Raw genomic sequence first — 18,849 nt, 5'->3', positions numbered from 1 at the left:
TATATGTACCATTTTTTTTAATCCATTCATCCGCTGATGGACAGTTAGGTTGCTTCCAAATCTTGGCTATTGTGAATAGTGCTGCAGTAAACATGAGAGTGCAGATATCTCTTCCACATACTGATTCCATTTCCTTTGAATATATTCCCAGTAGTGAGATTGCTGGATCATATGGTAGTTCCATTAATTACTGCTAAAAGCTAAACATCAGATTTTTATACGTATAGGTGGCATACATTTATCAGAAATATATCACGCTTCATAAATACTTGTACTTTTGGCTGCACATTATAATGTAGTATGGCATAGTATTGAGTAATAGCATATCAATTTATTCTCTTCTGTTAATAAACTTTAAAAACCAAATACATTAATCTGGACAAGGTAGTGTGTGCCTGTAATCCCAGCTACTCAAGAGGCTGATGTAGAAGGACCACTTGAGCCCAAGCGTTCAAGACGAGCCTGAACAACATAGCAAGACCTAGTCTAAAAACAAAAAGATACATTAAATATACTACATGTTATTCATTTGAATTAAAAAGTGAAAGCTGACATAGTAGCTCACACCTGTAATCCCAGCACTTTGGGAAGCCAAAGGCGGGAGGATCACTTGAGGTCAGGAGTTCGAGACCAGCCTGGCCAACATGGTGAAACCCCATCTCTACTAAAAATACAAAAATTAGCTGGACATGGTGGCAGGTGCCTGTAATCCCAGCTACTCAGGAGGCTGAGGCAGGAGAATTGCTTGAACCCAAGAGGCAGAGGTTACAGTGAGCCAAGATTGTACCACTGCACTCCAGACTGGGCAACAGAGCGAGACTGGAAAAAAAAAAAGTTATCTTTCTAGGAGAAAATCTGCTTTGGTTGGTTCAACAGTAAGAACTGACTTTGCCAGTTAAGCTATGGTAGATATGTTCACTAAATTGGATGCACTAAATCTATAGCCATAATTTGAGGAAATTGAGTTGACAACTGATACATTAAAAATGGATATCATGAAAAATGGATTTTAATAATCAAACAGTGTATGACTTTTGGCATATAACTTGTAAGGAGCTCAAAGACTCAAGGGGAGACATTACTATAACATTTCTCACAAGTTAGTAATGTGAAAAAGGCTTCTTAGCATTTCTATATTTAAAAAAAAAAAGCAACACCCAAAATAGAAAATAGACCTAGAATTAATATTGAAGCTGAGTCTTCTAGTGGAAAGCCATATTGATGCATGAGATACATGAAATAATTGTGGGAGGAAAGGGCAGCCCTACTCATTTCACTATCACTAAGATATGCTTTTCAAGTAAACATAGTATAAAAAATTAATATTTGTGTCTTGCTTGTCCTATACTAATCATTCTAATGATAATACAGAAGAAAATAAATGTTAACCTTTACAGCCTTATGGATTCAGAAAGCACATTTTAAAATTTCATGTTATATATTTTTTTTAATTGCAGAAAAGTATGATAGGGTGATCAGTTAAAGACAAGTACAAAAATATACTAGGATAAAATTGGAGCACATAAAATGAAAACAGTTCAAGAAATGAAAGATGTAAAAATCTTGGCTGTTAAGAGAATGTTTTTTAATGGATTTTGGTCATTTTAAAATGTGCTAGGGCTGAGCGTACTGGCTCACGCCTGTGGTCCTAGTGCTTTGAGAGACTGAGGTAGGAGGATTGCTTTGGGCCAGGAGTCCAAGAACTAGCCTAGGCAACATAGCAAGACTCCCATTTAAAAAAATAATAAAATACAATGTGCTAGAATATTTGCCCTTTGTAAATATTTGAGGTTACAGTGAGAATTACAGATATCGACCTGAAAAATGTGGGAGGAGAGTTGTATGTATGTGCATATTTTCTGGAGGGAGAGGTGATCCATAGCTTTCATCAGATTCATTAAAGGCAGGGTATTTGAGCCAGAAAACAATTCAGTACAGTCAGAGGCCAGGTCACCAGTCCCTGTAGGTGTACTGTTCACTCTAGCCTCTACTTATTCCGTATGTCTTTCCTGTACCAACATGTAGATGTATGGATGGTGCAAAAGAGTATCTGCTTTTTAAAATCCCAGTAGAGTTATAAATTCTTAGAGTAGAACTCTTAGTTTAGAAACATCTTTCCTGTATATCTTCATCAAATATATTTCTCCTGTGATTGTTTCGTGTCTGTAAGTTGGTGGTACCCTCTCTTTCAGTTTGAAAGAAGAAAGTACTGTGAACATGACTTTCAGATGCTCTTTGCCCCTTGCTGTCATCAGTGTGGTAAGTTTTACTGCTAAATGTCAAGTAAAAAGTAAGTTTCCGGCCAGGTGCGGTGGCTCACACCTGTAATCCTAGCACTTTGGGAGGCGGAGGGAGGAGGATCACCTGAGGTCAGGAATTCGAGACCAGCCTGGCCAACATAGGGAAACCCCGTCTCTACTAAAAATACAAAAATTAGCTGGGCGTGGTGGCAGGTGCCGGTAATCCCAGTTATTCAAGAGGCTGAGGCAGGAGAATCACTTGAACCCAGGGGGCAGAGGTTGCAGTGAGCTGAGATTGCACCACTTCACTCCAGCCTGGGCAACAGCAAAACTCCATCTTGGGGGGAAAAAAAAGTAAGTTTCCACATTACTTCAGTCATTTCACACTGGTGAAGTATCGATGGTAAAAATGGTTTTTAGTGCTCATTATGAATAACTGTTGGATACTTCATCACTCCTCTTCCCTATTGTTAACATAGAACAAGCTGGAGGAGTATCAAAACCTAGAGATCATTGATTTTTAAGGACATTTAAGGTAGAGGTATTTTGGGATGAACTAGGACTCCTATCGGGTGGCGTTTGGGAGTGTTCTTTTCCTGTGTTAACACAACTTTTACCTACTTGCTTTTGGTTTTGCCCGGAAAGAGGCAGGGAAGATATCAGTGAGGTGCTTCAGAAGCTGAGGGATGCTTAAACATTGCTTGCACGGCGCATAAGTGATGGACTTGCTTGCACGTTGGCCACTTCACTGGTTGCTAATACCTCTGCCAGGTTTCCAGAGATTGAAGAAACTGGGTAGAATGTTCTAAAGGTTTAATGAAAGAATAAATTAAGTATGGGTTATAAGAAACTGTGCTGTAGATTTCAGTTGTCTATGTTGACAATGACCAGAAATAACCAAAAGGCATTCAAGAGAGCCTAGTAGCTCGTTTGGAAAGGAAAGCTAGATTCAGAGATGACACAAAACAGCCCAAAAATGTGGCTGTTGAATCAAAAACAAAAATTCGATGAAATAAACTTTTTTTCTAATGTGCTTACTCTGGTAGACACATAAAAAGTTCTTCTACTGGCCACGTGTGGTGGCTCACGCCTATAATCCTAGCACTTTGGGAGGCCAAGACGGGCGGATCACCTGAGGTCGGGAATTCGACCAACATGGAGAAACCCCGTCTCTACTGAAAATACAAAGTTAGCCGGGCGTGGTGGCAGGTGCCTGTAATCCCAGCTACTTGGGAGGCTGAGGCAGGAGAATCGCTTGAACCCGGGAGGCAGAGGTTGCAGTGAGCCAAGATGGCGCCATTGCACTCCAGCCTGGACAACAAGAGCGAAACTGTCTCAAAAAAAAAAAAAAAAAAAAAAAAAAGTTCCTCTATTGAGAAAGGCTTCAACGGTTTTTTTCCTCACTGTTTTTCCTTAATTGCTCTCTCAGTAAATAAGGTGCCATGCTTGTTACTTAGGATGTTACTTAGTAACATCCTTTGTGTGTTGCTTTCCCACAGGTGAATTCATCATTGGCCGAGTTATCAAAGCCATGAATAACAGCTGGCATCCGGAGTGCTTCCGCTGTGACCTCTGCCAGGAAGTTCTGGCAGATATCGGGTTTGTCAAGAATGCTGGGAGGTAGGTGGATTTTCATCCTTGTCAGATGTGGGTGGACAATGTGACTGTGACAAGATCACGTGTATTCTCCATGTGGGATGTAAGGCAGTTCTGTAGGACACTGAATTGAGGGCATGGGAACTCAGACACTGCAGTGTGTTGACTGAGTGCTGCTGCTGGGAGTGGACCCTTGTGTTGCTGTTCACAGGGCATAACTGCTCCATGCATGGCTGAACTACCAATGGGGGATGTACCTAGATGGAGTTTCTTAAAAATCAGTCAGATATTAGGGTTGGAACACATTTTTCATGTGGCTTGATTCTGCCCCGTGAAGCACAGGAGTGATTTTTTTTAAGAAATGGTTTGTTTAATTTCTTTTCAGAGATAAGGGAAGCATATTTCTTTTTAACCATTAGAAAGAACCTAAAATTTTAAATTTAAGTTTTGACTCTGTTTAGACACCTGTGTCGCCCCTGTCATAATCGTGAGAAAGCCAGAGGCCTTGGGAAATACATCTGCCAGAAATGCCATGCTATCATCGATGAGCAGCCTCTGATATTCAAGAACGACCCCTACCATCCAGACCATTTCAACTGCGCCAACTGCGGGTACTGGAATTGTTTCTTTTTTATTACACAAGCAGTGGGAATGAAAGATTACATTTATCTATATTTCTGTTACTCTAGCAAACCAAATTGTTTTTCTCCCATTTTTAGTCTAGAAAATTTTAAACCTATAGAAGAGTCAAGAGAATGATATAATGAAACCTGTATACCCTTAATTTCGTTTCACCAGTTGACATTTTGCCATGCTTGTGTGTATACAGTCCACGTTCTCGTTTCACCCTCCTATGTATGTGTGCACGTGTGCCTGTATACGCATACCTCTAAAATTTCTCATGACTCCCAGTATGCATCTCCTGAGAATAAGGGCATTTTCCTATGGAACCATGATACATTTTGTAAATTTTTTTTTTTTCCTTGAGACAGGGTCTCGCTCTATTGCCCAGGCTGAAGTGCAGTGGGCAATCATAGCTCACTGCAGCCTCACCCTCCTGGGCTCAAGCAGTCCTCCCACTTCAGCCTCCAGAGTAGCTGAGACCACAGGCACACACCACCCTTCCTAATTTTTTTAAATTTTTTGTAGAGATGGAGACTTGCTGCGTTGCCCAGGCTGGTCTCAAACTCCTGGGCTCAAGCAATCTACTCATCTCGGCCTCCCAAAGTGCTGGGACTATAGGCATGAGCCACTGCACCTGGCCAGAACCACAATACTCTTATTATGCCTAAGAAAATTAGCAATAATCTTATAATATCAACTATCAGTCCATATTAAAAATATTCCCAGTAGCCCCAGAAATATTTGTCATCACTATGTTTTTCCAGTCGAAGATCTAAAAACAAAAAAAGGTCTTATCTCTGTACATGCATAACTTTTACAGTTGTAATAATTAGGTATTATCTTAAAAGATGTTGTTATATTTATTTAGTTTGGCTTGGTTTATATCTAAAAGAAATATATTTAATTTTTTGTCTTCAATAAGTTATGATAAATTGTTAGGCTATGAATTTTTCTCAGTTTGCCGCCTAGTATAAAAATTTAGTGGATAAAGATTCTTGGCCGGGCGCAGTGGCTCATGCCTGTAATCCCAGCACTTTGGGAGGCTGAGGCGGGCAAATCACGAGGTCAGGAGATCGAGACCATCCTGGCTAACACGGTGAAACCCCGTCTCTACAAATACAAAAAATACAAAAAAAATTAGCCGGGCACGGTGGCGGGCGCCTATAGTCCCAGCTACTTGGGAGGCTGAGGCAGGAGAATGGCAGGAACCCGGGAGGTGGAGCTTGCAGTGAGCCGAGATCGCGCCACTGCACTCCAGCCTGGGAGACAGAGCGAGACTCCGTCTCAAAAAAAAATTAAAAAAATATTCTTTACCGTAGTTAATGTGAACTTACTTGCTAAATTATAGTAGGGATGGAGAAGAAACAGTAGGCCAAATGCTAAGAAAACAGTTTGGGCCAGGTGCAGTGGCACACGCCTGTAATCCCAGCACTTTGGGAGGCCGAGGCGGGTGGATCATGAGGTCAGGAGATCGAGACCATCCTGGCTAACATGGTGAAACCCCATCTCTACTAAAAATAAAAAAATTAGCCAGGCGTGGTGGTGGGTGCCTGTAGTCCCAGTTACTCGGGAGGCTGAGGCAGGATAATGGCGTGAACCCGGGAGGCGGAGCTTGCAGTGAGCGTGGATCGCGCCACTGCACTCCAGCCTGGGCAGCAAAGCAAGACTCATCTCAAAAAAAAAAAAAAAAAAAAAAAGAAAGAAATTAAACAGTTTGGTTGTATAAGTTCAGCCATCTCATCTTTTGTGATTGAATTATCAGTTTGTGCCTTTTCTTGTTTTCTTGCCTGTCCTTCCTCTTCGGGTTTCACCTCTGCCCACTTTTCATTAGGATCTCTCCTAGAGAATTACATAAAAGGGATGAAATTCAAACAAGTCCATTTGACTAATTGGGACCATCTCTGACCAAATGTTTATTGATGCAGGAGACTGAAAATAATATTTAATTTGAGTATTTGGAGAAGGAAAATTCTGGGCATTTTGTTGTTTATGAAAATAAACCTATTAACCTATAACTCTTTTCAACAGCTTGTGACAATTTAAATAATTGTTAGTAAATGGAACTAGTCTCCCAACTTCTCAGTTTGCTTGGAAAGGTCGTGTGTTAGTCTATTTTATGGGCCTGTAACAGAATACCACAAACTGGGTAATTTGTAACCAACAGAAGTTTATTTGGCTCATGGTTCTGGAGGCTGGGAAGTCCAAGATCAAGGGGCTGGCGTCTGGTGAGGACCTTCTTCTGCATCATTACATAGCAGAGGGCATCACATGGTGGGGGAAGAGGAGGGGGGAAGGAAGAGAAGGAAGGAGGCTGAACTCGTCCTTTTATAAGGAACCCACCCCCTCAGTAACAGCGTTAATCCATCTGTGAGGGCAGAGCCTTCGTGATGTAATCACGCCTTAGAGGTCCTACCTCTCAACACCTCAGAATTGGGGATCATGAACTTTGGGGACACAGTCACACCATAGCAGGTAGTATTACTGAGTCTACCCTCAGCACTGTGATTATTCCCTGTAGCTTTTAAAGGAAGACAAATGGACTAAAATGTAATGTGATAATATAAGAAGGAAATTATGAATATGACTGGTGTGGTGGTATGTATCTGACCTAGTCTTGCATCTTATCCTTTTAAGATACAGATGTTTTGGTAGGAGTCTGAAACCTGTTTGGGCCTATTAATTCAGGTTATTCTGATCACCTCTAAAGGGGAAAAAAGAAATTTGCAGGGATTGTCATAGTAATGTCTTTAAAAACCTTCTAAAAAGTGTGCTAGCCCCATCGGTTGGCCGCTTTTCTCTCTTAGTATTAAGCTGTGTGTCTTTCTCACGGACAGGAAGGAGCTGACTGCCGATGCACGGGAGCTGAAAGGGGAGCTATACTGCCTGCCATGCCATGATAAAATGGGGGTCCCCATCTGTGGCGCTTGCCGACGGCCCATCGAAGGGCGCGTGGTGAACGCCATGGGCAAGCAGTGGCATGTGGAGGTGAGTTCTAAATGGCAAAGGGTAACCAATCCTTTCAAATCTCCATGATTAAGGAGTAACCAATACTTTCAAATCTCCATGATTCAGGGGTAACCAGTACTTTCAAATCTTCATGATTCAGGTGTCCTGGCAAGATTAGGAGACTCTAAAGATTAAACGTGGACATTTTAAAGACAATTGACTTTGCTGACAGCTAAGAATATAGACTGTACACTGCTTTTGTGAATGTCTCAGTAATGATACAGGATGTGCACTTTTGCTCCTAAAGCCTTCTTGAAGCAGGAAGTGCCATGGTCTGTATCCAGCAGCAGCTCCTCCTTTATAGGTGCTACTGAGATGCTCACCTCTATTCTCTTTTTGGGCTATTTTAATAGGCTATGTCTTAAAGTAACCTTCAAAGACAGACACCTGAATTACAACTGCAGAAGTATTATGTTATGGGGCCACCTATGGCCAAATGAAATGACTGTCTCAAACTTTCCTTCATCTTCTCTGAAAATAGGTTAACTCTGGTGTTTACTTTATTAGATATAAAATATGGCAATTCAAAAATGACCTATAGCAATTTTTTTTCAGCATTTTGTTTGTGCCAAGTGTGAGAAACCCTTTCTTGGACATCGCCATTATGAGAGGAAAGGCCTGGCGTATTGTGAAACTCACTATAACCAGGTATTGACCTTAGTGACTGGATGCTAGATAGACTTTTATGAACCTAAGCTTATCAGTAGTTTAGCTACAAGGAAATCCCTTGGAAGATGTACATTGTTCAATAGAGATTTGTTTTTAACTTTTTATTTGGGAAATAATTTCAGACTCAGAAGCTAACTATAAAAATACAAAGAATACCTGTATGTCTTTCATTCAAGTCCACAGTTTGCTTTATCATTTCCCACGCTCAGTCTTCCTGTGTAAAACACATACTTACATAAATATTATATACAAGTACGATGGCTGTTTCTAAAGCATTTGCCAATAAGTTCATCATACTCCTTTACCCCTAAATACTTCAGTGTATATTTCCCAAGAATATGGAACTCTCTAACATAATTGTAGTTATCAATATTGATACCGTACTTTAACCCATTTATTCCAGTTTTGTCACTTGAGTCAGTAATATCCTCACAGCATTTTTTCCACTCCCAGACTGGACCCAGCCTAGGGCTGTGATGTTTCTTTAGCCTTCTTAAATCTGGAACATTTCCAGAGTCTTTTAAAATTTTTGATGACATTGACATTTTGGAGGGATGCAGAGGGCCCCTAACCCCTTTTTAATAGACTACTTTCCACTTGGGTTCACCTGGTGCTTCTCTGTGCTTAGATGAGGTTATACACAGCAGGTTGTGGCCTCATACAGTGGCAGGGCATCTTCTCAGAACCTTGCCCCTGGAGCATTTGATACCTCTCCTGCACTGGTGATCTCCCAGGCATGGTGCTGGCTGATAACATCACTGTGAATTACACTTTCCTTCCCTCCTCTGTAAGAAAGAAGCAATCTGTGGGCAATCATTCTATGACCATGGAAATGTCCTGTTCCTCATCAACCCGCCCTAGATTCAGCACCCCTTGATGATTCTTGTCTCTGCGCCAGCTGCAAACAATACTTCTCCAGCCCCATGCCCTCCACCCATAGTCTGGTCCTCAGCGCTCTGCCTGAGCAAGAGCCCACCTCCTCTCCCGTCTATAGGTTTATTCATTTATCTATTTCTTATCCATATGGACTCACAGATTTCTATATTTTGTATCACTTATTTGGGTGTTCAAACTGTCATCCGGGAAGTTTTTCTTTTAATTGATGAGAGTGAATTACTTTCATTGTAAGAAGTAAAAACTTGTCAAAGAACTTTTACTAATTTTCTCTAGTAGTGATAAATCCTCAATTTAGATAGCCAGCTAGTTTTAAATGTTCAGTGTTCTAAAAATTCTAACACATCTTGAACTTCGACCACCTTTTTTTATTTTCAGCTATTTGGTGATGTTTGCTTCCACTGCAATCGTGTTATAGAAGGTGACGGTAAGTATCTGTGTGAGTTTTAGATTGGTGCCACTTTGACACAAAAACACTTGGGTAATGTGGAAATTCAGGTTGGTGATTGCTATGGTTTGAAATGTGATCGTTATCAGTTACTTTTTCTCTATCTTTGGCGTATTTTCCAAGTAATCTGTAGCAGTAAGATGATAATATCAAAGAGTTGGATTTGTTACTGATTTATGACACTACTTGCGGCCACTGCTGCAGTGTTGTATGCCAGCAATCATGGGAACTGTCCCTGGTGGACCCTAAGACCTGTTTCTGTGTCCAGTTTCAGGAAGCTCTAGAACAACGTTTATTAGGAAGAGTTTAATCTGCTATCGCAGTTAGGAAGAGGCACTTTAACCTGCACATGCTAAAAGCTGGCAGTTATCAGCAAGCATATCTAGGACTTACCACCCTTGTACTGTGGTAATTAGGCTGGGCTGATTGATTGGAACAGAAAGGAAGCAGCTGTGTTTGCTAAGACTCGCTAACACACTTCTGCCAGAGACTTCCTGGCAAAGTTTTGAACGATACTGTTTTCAGCATGATTCATGGCTGCCTGCAGACATCACCTAATTCAGGAAATACTTTTGAAACTGTTCATGTGCAGTTTGTGAAAACAATCCAGGAAAACAATCTTTAGTGCCATTGAAAATAAAACTTACCTCCCTCCTGTGTGAAATAGATGCCAGGTGAAAGAAGCTGCAAAGGAAACTGTCTTCTTATCATCAGCTCTGGAAAAAAGACTCCTACAGGGGCAAATAAGTTAATGTCTGGATTTTTGAAAATTATTTACCTAGTTCATATTTCCATGTTGGGCCAACAGCAGTAGGGACAGAAACAGCAAGCTCACCTAAACAACATGATGCATGGACAGTTGCCACATGTGCCCAGGCCAAGGGGGCACAGTTGCTGGTGTAAGACATGGCACACATCATTTATAACTTCACAGGATACTTAAGGATGGGGGAAGATTAAAGTCAGCCCTCCATATCCAGGGGCTGGATCCAAACATCTGTGGATTCAACCAACTATGGATCAAAAATATTTAGAGAAAAATAACAATATAACAATACAAATAGTACAGTATAATGACTATTTACATATCATTTACATTGTACTAGGCATTATAATTAACCTAGAGATGATCTAAAGTATACGAGACAGGACCAGGCGCAGTGGCTCACGCCTGTAATCCCAACACTTTGGGAGGCCGAGGCAGGCAGATCAACTGAGGTCAAGAGTTCAAGACCAGTCTGGCCAACATGGTGAAACCCCATCTCTACTAAAAATACAAAAAATTAGCTGGGTGTGGTGGTGCATGCCTATAATCCCAGCTACTCGGGAGGCTGAGGCAGGAGAATCACTTGAACCCGGGAGGCAGAGGTTGCTGTGAGCCAAGATCACACCATTGCACTCCAGCCTGGGCGACAAGGGCAAAACTTCGTCTCAAAAATAAATAAATAAATGTATACAAGACAATGTACATAGGTTATATGCATTTTATATCAGGAACTTGAGCGTCTGAGATTTTGGTATCCTCACAGCATCCTAGAAATAGTATCCTGCACATATTGAGCAACAACTGTATACATAAAGGTTGAGGGCCGGGTGTGGTGGCTTACACCTGTAATCCCAGCACTTAAGGAGGCCGAGACAGGAGAATTTCTTGAGGCCAGGAGTTGGATACCAGCCTGGGCAACATAGCAAGACCTCCATCTCTACAAAATAAAAATTAAAAATTAGCCAGATGTGGTAGCACACACCTATGGTCCCAGCTACACAGGAGAAGGAGATGAGAAGATTGCTTGAGCCCAGGAGTTCGAGCTGTGATCGCACCACTGCAATACAGCCTGGACAACAGAGCGAGACCCTGTCTGAAAAACAAAAGAAGGGCTTCCGGGTGGTGCGAGCGAGATGGGGCGGAGGGCCGGTCTCGCAGAGCAGCTGCGGCGAGTGGGCGTGTGCGCCGAGCGGTCTGGCCCAAGGGCTGGGGGCCGGCCGAGGGTCTTCGGGAGCAGGCCGCAGGGCGCGGAGAGATCCTGGGATCGCCGTCCGCCGCCGCTACCCGGACTGTCGGCGGAGGCCTCGGGCCCGGCGGCCGCCGCGGCCCCGTCCCTGGAAGCCCCCAAGCCCTCGGGCCTCGAGCCTGGCCCCGCCGCCTACGGTCTCAAGCCGCTGACCCCGAACAGCAAATACGGGAAGCTGAACGTGGGCGGCTCGTTGCACTACACCACGCTGCGCACCCTCACGGGACAGGACACCGTGCTCAAAGCCATGTTCGGCGGCCGCGTGGAGGTGCTGACCGATGCCGGAGGTACGAGCGGCGCCCCTACCGTGCCCCCATCCCCAGACCCCCAACTCCCGTTCCCCGCAGTCTCTCACCACCGGGGCTCCTCATGCCCCTTCTCTCTGCCCGCTACTGTCCAGTCAACTCATTCTCAGCTCCCTCCAGCCCCCACATCCCATCTCCTCCCCTTTCTCATTCATCATTTCTCTTCTCCTCCCCCGATCCTTTACCCCCAGCAATAACCAACACTTACGGAACCCCTAACTGCCAGGCGCTGTGGTAAGTGATTGAACGTGTCAGTTCATAATCCTCATGACCACCTCTCCCACCCTTCACCCCTCAGCTCAAGACTTGGGAACCAGCCCTGCTGCCTGCAGTACTACTCCTGGCAGCCTTCCTCAGTTTCTTCCGACTGCCCAGCCTTTTGTTTCCCTCTCTACTTCAGAACTGCTCACAGCCAGCCAGGAGAGCTGGGAGATCTTGTCTGCCTCTGTGTTCCCCTGACACAGGTCCCTGTACACTCTAGGAATCCACCTGTATACACACATTGCAGAAGGAGGCTGCTTTGGGTTTGCCAGGGACACCAGAGTGGAGGGTGGACAGGTCTCCTTGGCAGGTGAACCTTACCTTCTTGGAGTGTTGCATTCAAGTATGGACCCTTCGTGCCCAAGTGAGACTTTGAAGTTTTGGAGTTTGGGAGTGGGAGAGTCTTAAGGGAGGGGTTAACGAGGACTGTGAGAGCAGGAGAATAAAAATTTGGGAGGCGGAGATCTGCCTTCAAGTATCAAAGGTGAAGAATTCGGCCAGGTGCGGTGGCTCACGCCTTTAATCCCAGCACTTTGGGAGGCCGAGGCGGTGGATCACCTGAGGTCAGGAGTTCGAGACCAGCCTGACCAATATGGCGAAACCCCTTCTCTACTAAAAATACAAAAATTAGCCGGGCGTGGTGGTGTGCGCCTGTAGCCCAGCTACTCGGGAGGCTGAGACGGGAGAATCGCTTGAACCTGGGAGGCGGAGGTTGCAGTGAGCCGAGACAGCGCCACTGCACTCCAGCCTGGGCGACAGAGAGAGACTGTCTCAAAAAAAAAGGGAAGAATTCATTTGTCCAATAAGTATTTGTAAAATATCAGTTAGTGCTGGAGATAGGTAAATGAACCTGACAAAATTATGGAAATTCCCTTTTTTTAGGGAAGTGGGAGATCAGAAGACCAATAAGCAAGTAAACAAAATGTATATGCATATGCAATTGCAGATAGTAGTAAGTTCTTTCTTTTTTCTTTTTTTGATAGTAAGTTCTATGAAGAATATAAAAGTTAAAATGGCAGTGAACTGGACGGGGGGAGGTAGACATTTTAATTAAATAGGATGGTGAGAATTAACTTCGGGGGTTAGCAGTTCATTGATAAGGTAATTCTGCAAGAACTTTCTCATGGTGAGAGCCTTCTGACTGTAGACCAGATATGGATGAGTTAATTATCTGGTTGAATATGTATAAAAACTTAAGGGAGAACTCGCTGGAGATGTTTTAAAGAGATTTCTTGGCTGTGGCACAGCCACAAAACTGTGGCACGGTTTTGAGACAGATCAGTATTCAGACTTTTTTGTGGCTTTGGAATCCTTTTTCTTTTCTTTTCTTTTTTTTTTTTTTTTTTTTTTTTTGAGATGGAGTTTCACTCTTGTTGCCCAGGCTGGAGTGCAATGGCACTATCTCAGCTCACCGCAACCTCCACCTCCCAGGTTCAAGCGATTCTCCTGCCTCGGCCTCCTGAGTAGCTGGGATTACAGGCATGCGCCACCATGCCCGGCTAATTTTGTGTTTTTAGTAAAGATGGGATTTCTCCATGTTGGTCAGGCTGGTCTCGAACTCCTGACCTCAGGTGATCCGCCCACCTCGGCCTCCCAAAGTGCTGGGATTACAGGCGTCAGTCACCGTGCCCGGCCTTCTTTTCTTTACTTTTCTTTTTTTATTTTTTTGTTTTGAGACGGAGTTTCCCTCTTATTACCCAGGCTGGAGTGCAATGGCGCGATCTCGGCTCACTGCAAACTCCACCTCCCGGGTTCAAGCGATTCTCCTGCCTCACCCTCCCGAGTAGCTGGCACGAGCCACCAAGCCCAGCTAATTTTGTATTTTTAGTAGAGATGGGGTTTCTCCGTGTTGGTCAGGCTGGTCTCAAACTCCTGACCTCAGGTGATCTGCCTGCCTCAGCCTCCTAAGGTGCTGGGATTATAGGCATGAGCCACCGCGCCTGGCTGGAATCCTTTTTTCTTATAATTTAGGCCAGGTTTGGTGGCTCACACCTATAATCCAAGTACTTGGGAGGCCGAGATGGGAGGGTCACTTGAGCCCAGGAGTTCAAGACCAGCCTGGGCAACATAGTGAGACTCCATCTCTACAAAAAATTTTTTTTTAATTTAGTAGCTCCAGGTCCCGCAGCAAAGCCATCTTTCCCCCTGCCTCTCCCCACCCCACTAGGTCGGGTGCTGATTGACCGGAGCGGCCGTCGCTTTGGTACAGTCCTCAATTACCTGCGGGATGGGTCTGTGCCACTGCCGGAGAGTACGAGGGAACTGGGGGAGCTGCTGGGCGAAGCACGCTACTACCTGGCGCAGGGCCGGATTGAGGACTGCCGGCTGGCGCTGCAGGTGAGGGCCTTTGGAGTCCCCATGCCTATGTTCCTGGGAGAGCTGCCCAAGCAGGTATTAGAGCAGAAAAAAGGAGATATGGGGTATGGCTTGGAGAGCCTGGCTTTGGCTGGCCATAACCCCAGAGAATTTGAGGTGCCATCTTCTGCATCCCTGCTGCCTCAGGCGGCACCCCCACCCCAGCCTCATGCCAGGACCTTTGCAATGGTTAAATAGCTGCTCTCTGCTTCCCACTGTTCCTATGCAGCCAGTCCAGCTGTTACACTCGCACCTGAGTAATTATCTTTCAGCACAACCCCGATCTATTCTCTCTCTTGCTCAGAAATCCTAAATAGCTCCCTCGTGTCACTAGGGAAAAACATCTAAATTTAAATTGAAATATAATAACCTCTGCGATCTGGCCCTATCCTGGGAGGCAGCATTCTCCCATGGCTTCCGCCCCCCAGGGGCTTTCTAATTCTTCTTTTTTTTTAAACAGTGAAATTCTTTATTCAAATGAAATCTCACAGAAGCAGGGCCACTCCCAGTAAAACAGGGTTGGGGACTCTAGAGACCCCACCTGCTGGGCTCCACTTTTGTGGACCCCTTAGGGTTCTGAGGAGCAGAGCTTGGAAAGTGAAGCCAGGACATAAGGGTTCTGTGTCATCTCTGTCACAGCTGACTCAGTGACCTTCAGTGAGTCCATTCCTACGTCTGGGATTCTGTCCTCGGGTTCCGAAAGACAGGGAAGGGAGAAAAATAAGTACAAAGTAGTGAGTTTTACATAAAGCCTGTTATTCTGTTCTATTTTTACAATGTTAAAAATGTCCTTTCTTTTGTGTTACAATAGTAAGAGAAGATTATAAAAGTTTCTTTTTGAATGCCCTTTATAGATTAAAAGGTGGCCTCCCTGAACAACTTTTGTCTCAGGGAATACTTACTGGTTCTTGAAGCCCAAAGGTGTAGAACTCCTTTGGACAATATCCATGTTTTTCAAACTTTTTGATTGCCTGCCATAGGGAAAAAATGCATTTTAGTACTCATTATATATAACTGAAATAACAGTTCTATAAAAAGATACTTTTAGTGAAATGTACTCTGATAATCTTTCTTTTTAATGCTGTTTGGGACCCATTACTTATTTCATGACCCATTAATAAATTACCACTTGCATTTGAGAAACATTCATTGTACTAGATCTTGGAAGTGCATTCCTGCTCTGTAGCATTTTTGTTTTGTTTTGTTTTGTTTTGTTTTGAGACAGAGTCTCTCTGTCGCCCAGGCTGGAGTGCAATGGCGTGATCTTGGCTCACCGCAACCTCTGCCTCCCAGGTTCAAGCAATTCTCCTGCCTCAGCCTCCCAAGTAGCTAGAATTACAGGTGCCTGCCACCACGCTTTGCTACTTTTTTGTATTTTTAGTAGAGATGGGGTTTCACCATGTTTGCTAGGCTGGTGTCGAACTCCTGGCCTCACGTGATCCATCCGCCTTGGCCCCCCGAAGTGCTGGGATTACGGGCGTGAGCCACCGGCCTGTAGTTTTAAATTTACTAATGTTAAAACTGAAGTTTTAAAACCCGGCCTGTAGTTTTAAATTTACTAATGTCATCATGTACCCACTGTGTGTCAGGAGCAATTCTGCTATCTGCTTGTGTATACGTCTTGTATCCTTGTTTGACATAAAAAGAAACGCGAGGGAGCTTGGAAGACGTGTCCAAGGTCAAAGAGCTGGGAAGCAGCAGAGCTCAGATTTGACCCCAGGCTACCTGACTATCTGACCTTCAGCCTCCCAAGAGCTGTACTTTTCTATACTCCTGCTCTGCACCTCACACAGCTCAGCACACTCCTCAGTGTGCGGCGCTTCATCAATATTGGTCTCTGCAAACCTTTTGTCTTTTAGTTTTATTTCTTTCCCTCCATTCCCAGTCCCCTGCCTACTTTCCTTTCCCCAGGGGCACCCATCCAATTTTAATGTTTTGATACATATGCTCGAAAAGCTAAAGCATTGTTCTGCATATGTGTGCATTTTAAATGTCCATAAATGGCATTGAAGCTGTGAATCAGTTTCTGTTGCATTGCATTTTTTTAATTCAGCACTTTTTTTCAAGATCTATTCATGCTGCTCCAAGTACATCTAGTTCTTTGCTTCTAACAGCTGCAGAGAAATCTGCGGTGTTCATTCACCATATTTTGTTCATACATTCCCCTGAGGTTGGAGACCTAGATTGCCTTCCAGTTCCTGCCCCTACAAACCGTGTCACCATGAGCATCCTGGTACATGCTCCCTTCTGATTCTGTGCCAGTCTCCTGTCATTGTAGCTGGGAGTAGAATTGCTGGATAACAGGACACCTGCCAACGGCGTTTGAGTAAATATCTAATTGCTCTCCCGAATGGTTATAATATTTTATCCTCATAATGAGCAGTGCATAAGAGATTCTATTTCTGCATGTCCTCATCAAAACATGGCATCATCCAGCTTTCTAATTTTGCCAATCCAATGAGTGTAGCGTGATCTCATTTTCATTTGCATGCCTCTGATTACTAATGAGGTTCAGCATCTTTTCATATACTCACTAGTGTTTTTTTGTTTCCCTTCCTGTGAATTGCTTATTCATGTTCTTTACCAGATTTTCTGCTTTTTTCTTTTTCATGTTGCTTAGCAGGAGATCCTTGCATATTTTAGTTTAGTTCCTAGGGATAATTAAGCCCTACTGCATATGGGTATGTCTTATACATGCCCTAGGGCATGGATTATACATAACAAATTAACCTCTAAGCCTGTAGCATGGGACTATTTACCTACTGTTCTCAGCAAAGTTCAGAAAACACTCAAATTATTTGCTGTTTTTTTGTTTTTGTTTTTCTTTTTTTGAGGTGGAGTCTTGCTCTGTCGCCCAGGGTGGAGTGCAGTGGCGCGATCTTGCCTCACTGCAACCTCCCTCTCTGGGGTTCAAGTGATTCTCCTGCCTCAGCTTCCCGGGTAGCTGGGACTACATGTGTGCACTACAATGCCTGGCTAATTTTATCATATTTTTGGTAGAGATGGAGTTTCGCCATGTTGGCCAGGCTGGTCTCGAACTCCTGACCTCAAGTGATCCACCTGCCCTGGCCTCCCAAAGTGCTGGGATTCAGGCGTGAGCCACCGTGCCTGGCCATATTTGCTGGTTTTTGAGATTCAGATTAGGAACTTCAGTTGAAAAAGTCTGTTCTAGATAAAAATTTCTAGTCAATGTAGATATCGCCAATATTTTTTCTTAGAATGTCACCCGCTTGTGGCATCTAGCATTGAATGGAAATCCTTGATTTTTTAAAATTACAAATAACCATTGATTATTTTAAAGCAGTATTTATTAATTGTAGAAATTTCAGAAACACAAATAATCTAAAAAATAAAAGCACCAAATATTCTTCCAGGTCGTTTCCTGTGTGAGAGTGTGTGTGTGTGTGTGTGTTTGCTTGCCAAAATACAATCGTGTTGTATGAAATGTTTTATAATCTGTTTTTTGTTGTTGTTAATAATTGCCATCTTTACATGTCAATAAATTTTTATTTAATATCCAAAAAAAAGAAAAACAAAAGAAAAGAAGCTCTCAAGAAAGAGGTTCTTGGCTGGGCATAGTGGCTCATGCCTATAATCTCAGCATTTTGGGAGACCGAGGCAGGCAGATTGCTTGAGCCCAGGAGTTTAAGACCGGCCTGGGAAACATGGCAAGACCGTGTCTCTATAAAAAATACAAAAATTAGCCAGGTATAGGCTGGGCGCAGTGGCTCACGCTTGTAATCCCAGCACTTTGGGAGGCCAAGACGGGCGGATCACAAGGTCAAGAGATCAAGACCATCTTGGCCAACATGGTAAAATCCCGTCTCTACTAAATACAAAAATTAGCTGGGCATGGTGGCACGCGCCTGTAGTCCCAGCTACTTGGGAAAATGAGGCAGGAGAATCGCTTGAACCCAGGAGGCAGAGGTTGCAGTGAGCCGTGTTTGCGCCACTGCACTCCAGCCTGGCAACAGAGCGAGACTCCGTCTCAAAAAAAAAAAAAAAAAAAAAATTAGCCAGGTATAGTGGCATGCACTGTAGTCCCAGCTACTCAGGAGGCTGAGGTGGGAGGATCACTTGAGCCTGGGAGGTTGGGGCTACAGTGAGCCAAGATTGTGCCACTGTACTCCAGCCTGGGCTATGGAGCAAGACCCTGTCTCATTTTTAAAAAAAAAGGTTCTTGAGAACCTCCACCAAGTGCCACAGACACAGTCGTAGTTCTGTTTTAGAGTTGAAATTCTAAGCTGCCCTGCTCCCCATACTGATGTATTTCCATGTGACCAGATCTCTTTCCTCTTTCTCCAGTGGTCTCTGCTCTTAATAAGGCCTGGTGCGTGAACTGCTTTGCCTGTTCTACCTGCAACACTAAATTAACACTCAAGTAAGTGTACGGTTTTGTCCAGTGTGAATCCTAAGACTGAAAACTTTGGGGGGACACT

At 43.8% G+C, this 18,849-nt stretch overlaps 2 protein-coding genes and 1 long non-coding RNA gene across 11 annotated transcripts in view; 2 read left to right on the top strand and 1 right to left on the bottom strand.

The window, feature by feature from the left end:
- The window catches only part of LOC737606 (LIM and senescent cell antigen-like-containing domain protein 3), a 53,611-nt gene that overhangs the window by 13,606 nt on the left and 21,156 nt on the right, over positions 1-18,849 (top strand). For 6 of the 9 annotated variants that reach the window (XR_010149249.1, XR_010149247.1, XM_016944287.4 and 3 more), the window contains exons 3-9: positions 2,193-2,259; positions 3,740-3,860; positions 4,298-4,447; positions 7,295-7,445; positions 8,022-8,114; positions 9,408-9,456; positions 18,716-18,791. Coding sequence is in view for 6 of the 9 variants with exons in the window: in XM_016944287.4 (XP_016799776.3) it covers positions 2,193-2,259; positions 3,740-3,860; positions 4,298-4,447; positions 7,295-7,445; positions 8,022-8,114; positions 9,408-9,456; positions 18,716-18,791 (707 nt within the window). In the remaining 3 variants the exon portion in view is untranslated. Of the gene's footprint in view, positions 1-2,192; positions 2,260-3,739; positions 3,861-4,297; positions 4,459-7,294; positions 7,446-8,021; positions 8,115-9,407; positions 9,457-9,745; positions 9,904-18,715; positions 18,792-18,849 lie in introns of those variants that run through there. The other 3 variants (XM_016944336.4, XR_010149250.1, XM_016944362.4) reach the window with 3 other exon arrangements.
- LOC107971244 (uncharacterized) lies at positions 6,608-12,149 on the bottom strand. The gene is made up of 6 exons (XR_001714221.3): positions 12,003-12,149; positions 10,313-10,490; positions 10,125-10,208; positions 8,743-8,920; positions 8,292-8,349; positions 6,608-6,699 (listed from the first exon to the last, which is right to left on the bottom strand). It is a non-coding gene; the product is annotated as an uncharacterized LOC107971244 (long non-coding RNA).
- Positions 11,282-15,831, top strand: LOC129143194 (BTB/POZ domain-containing adapter for CUL3-mediated RhoA degradation protein 1-like). Its single transcript, XM_054678151.2, has 3 exons — positions 11,282-11,776; positions 14,223-14,392; positions 15,636-15,831. Exons 1-3 carry the CDS (start codon positions 11,377-11,379, stop codon positions 15,741-15,743), a joined length of 678 nt encoding a protein of 225 aa, XP_054534126.1. The 5' UTR covers positions 11,282-11,376; the 3' UTR covers positions 15,744-15,831.

Source organism: Pan troglodytes, chromosome 12 (genome assembly GCF_028858775.2).
Source record: "Pan troglodytes isolate AG18354 chromosome 12, NHGRI_mPanTro3-v2.0_pri, whole genome shotgun sequence".
Taxonomy (NCBI): Eukaryota; Metazoa; Chordata; class Mammalia; order Primates; family Hominidae; genus Pan; species Pan troglodytes.
The sequence above is the reverse complement of the archived record's forward strand: the minus strand, read 5'-3'. Positions and strand labels throughout refer to the sequence as shown.

Excerpts from the sequence above, each read along its gene's own strand:
- LOC129143194 (XM_054678151.2), top strand. The coding sequence starts at position 11,377 with ATGGGGCGGAGGGCCGGTCTCGCAGAGCAGCTGCGGCGAGTGGGCGTG. Across the intron at positions 11,777-14,222 it reads GGTGCTGACCGATGCCGGAG|GTCGGGTGCTGATTGACCGG; the intron begins GTACGAGCGGCG and ends CCACCCCACTAG. Across the intron at positions 14,393-15,635 it reads ACTGCCGGCTGGCGCTGCAG|AGTCTCTCTGTCGCCCAGGC; the intron begins GTGAGGGCCTTT and ends GTTTTGAGACAG.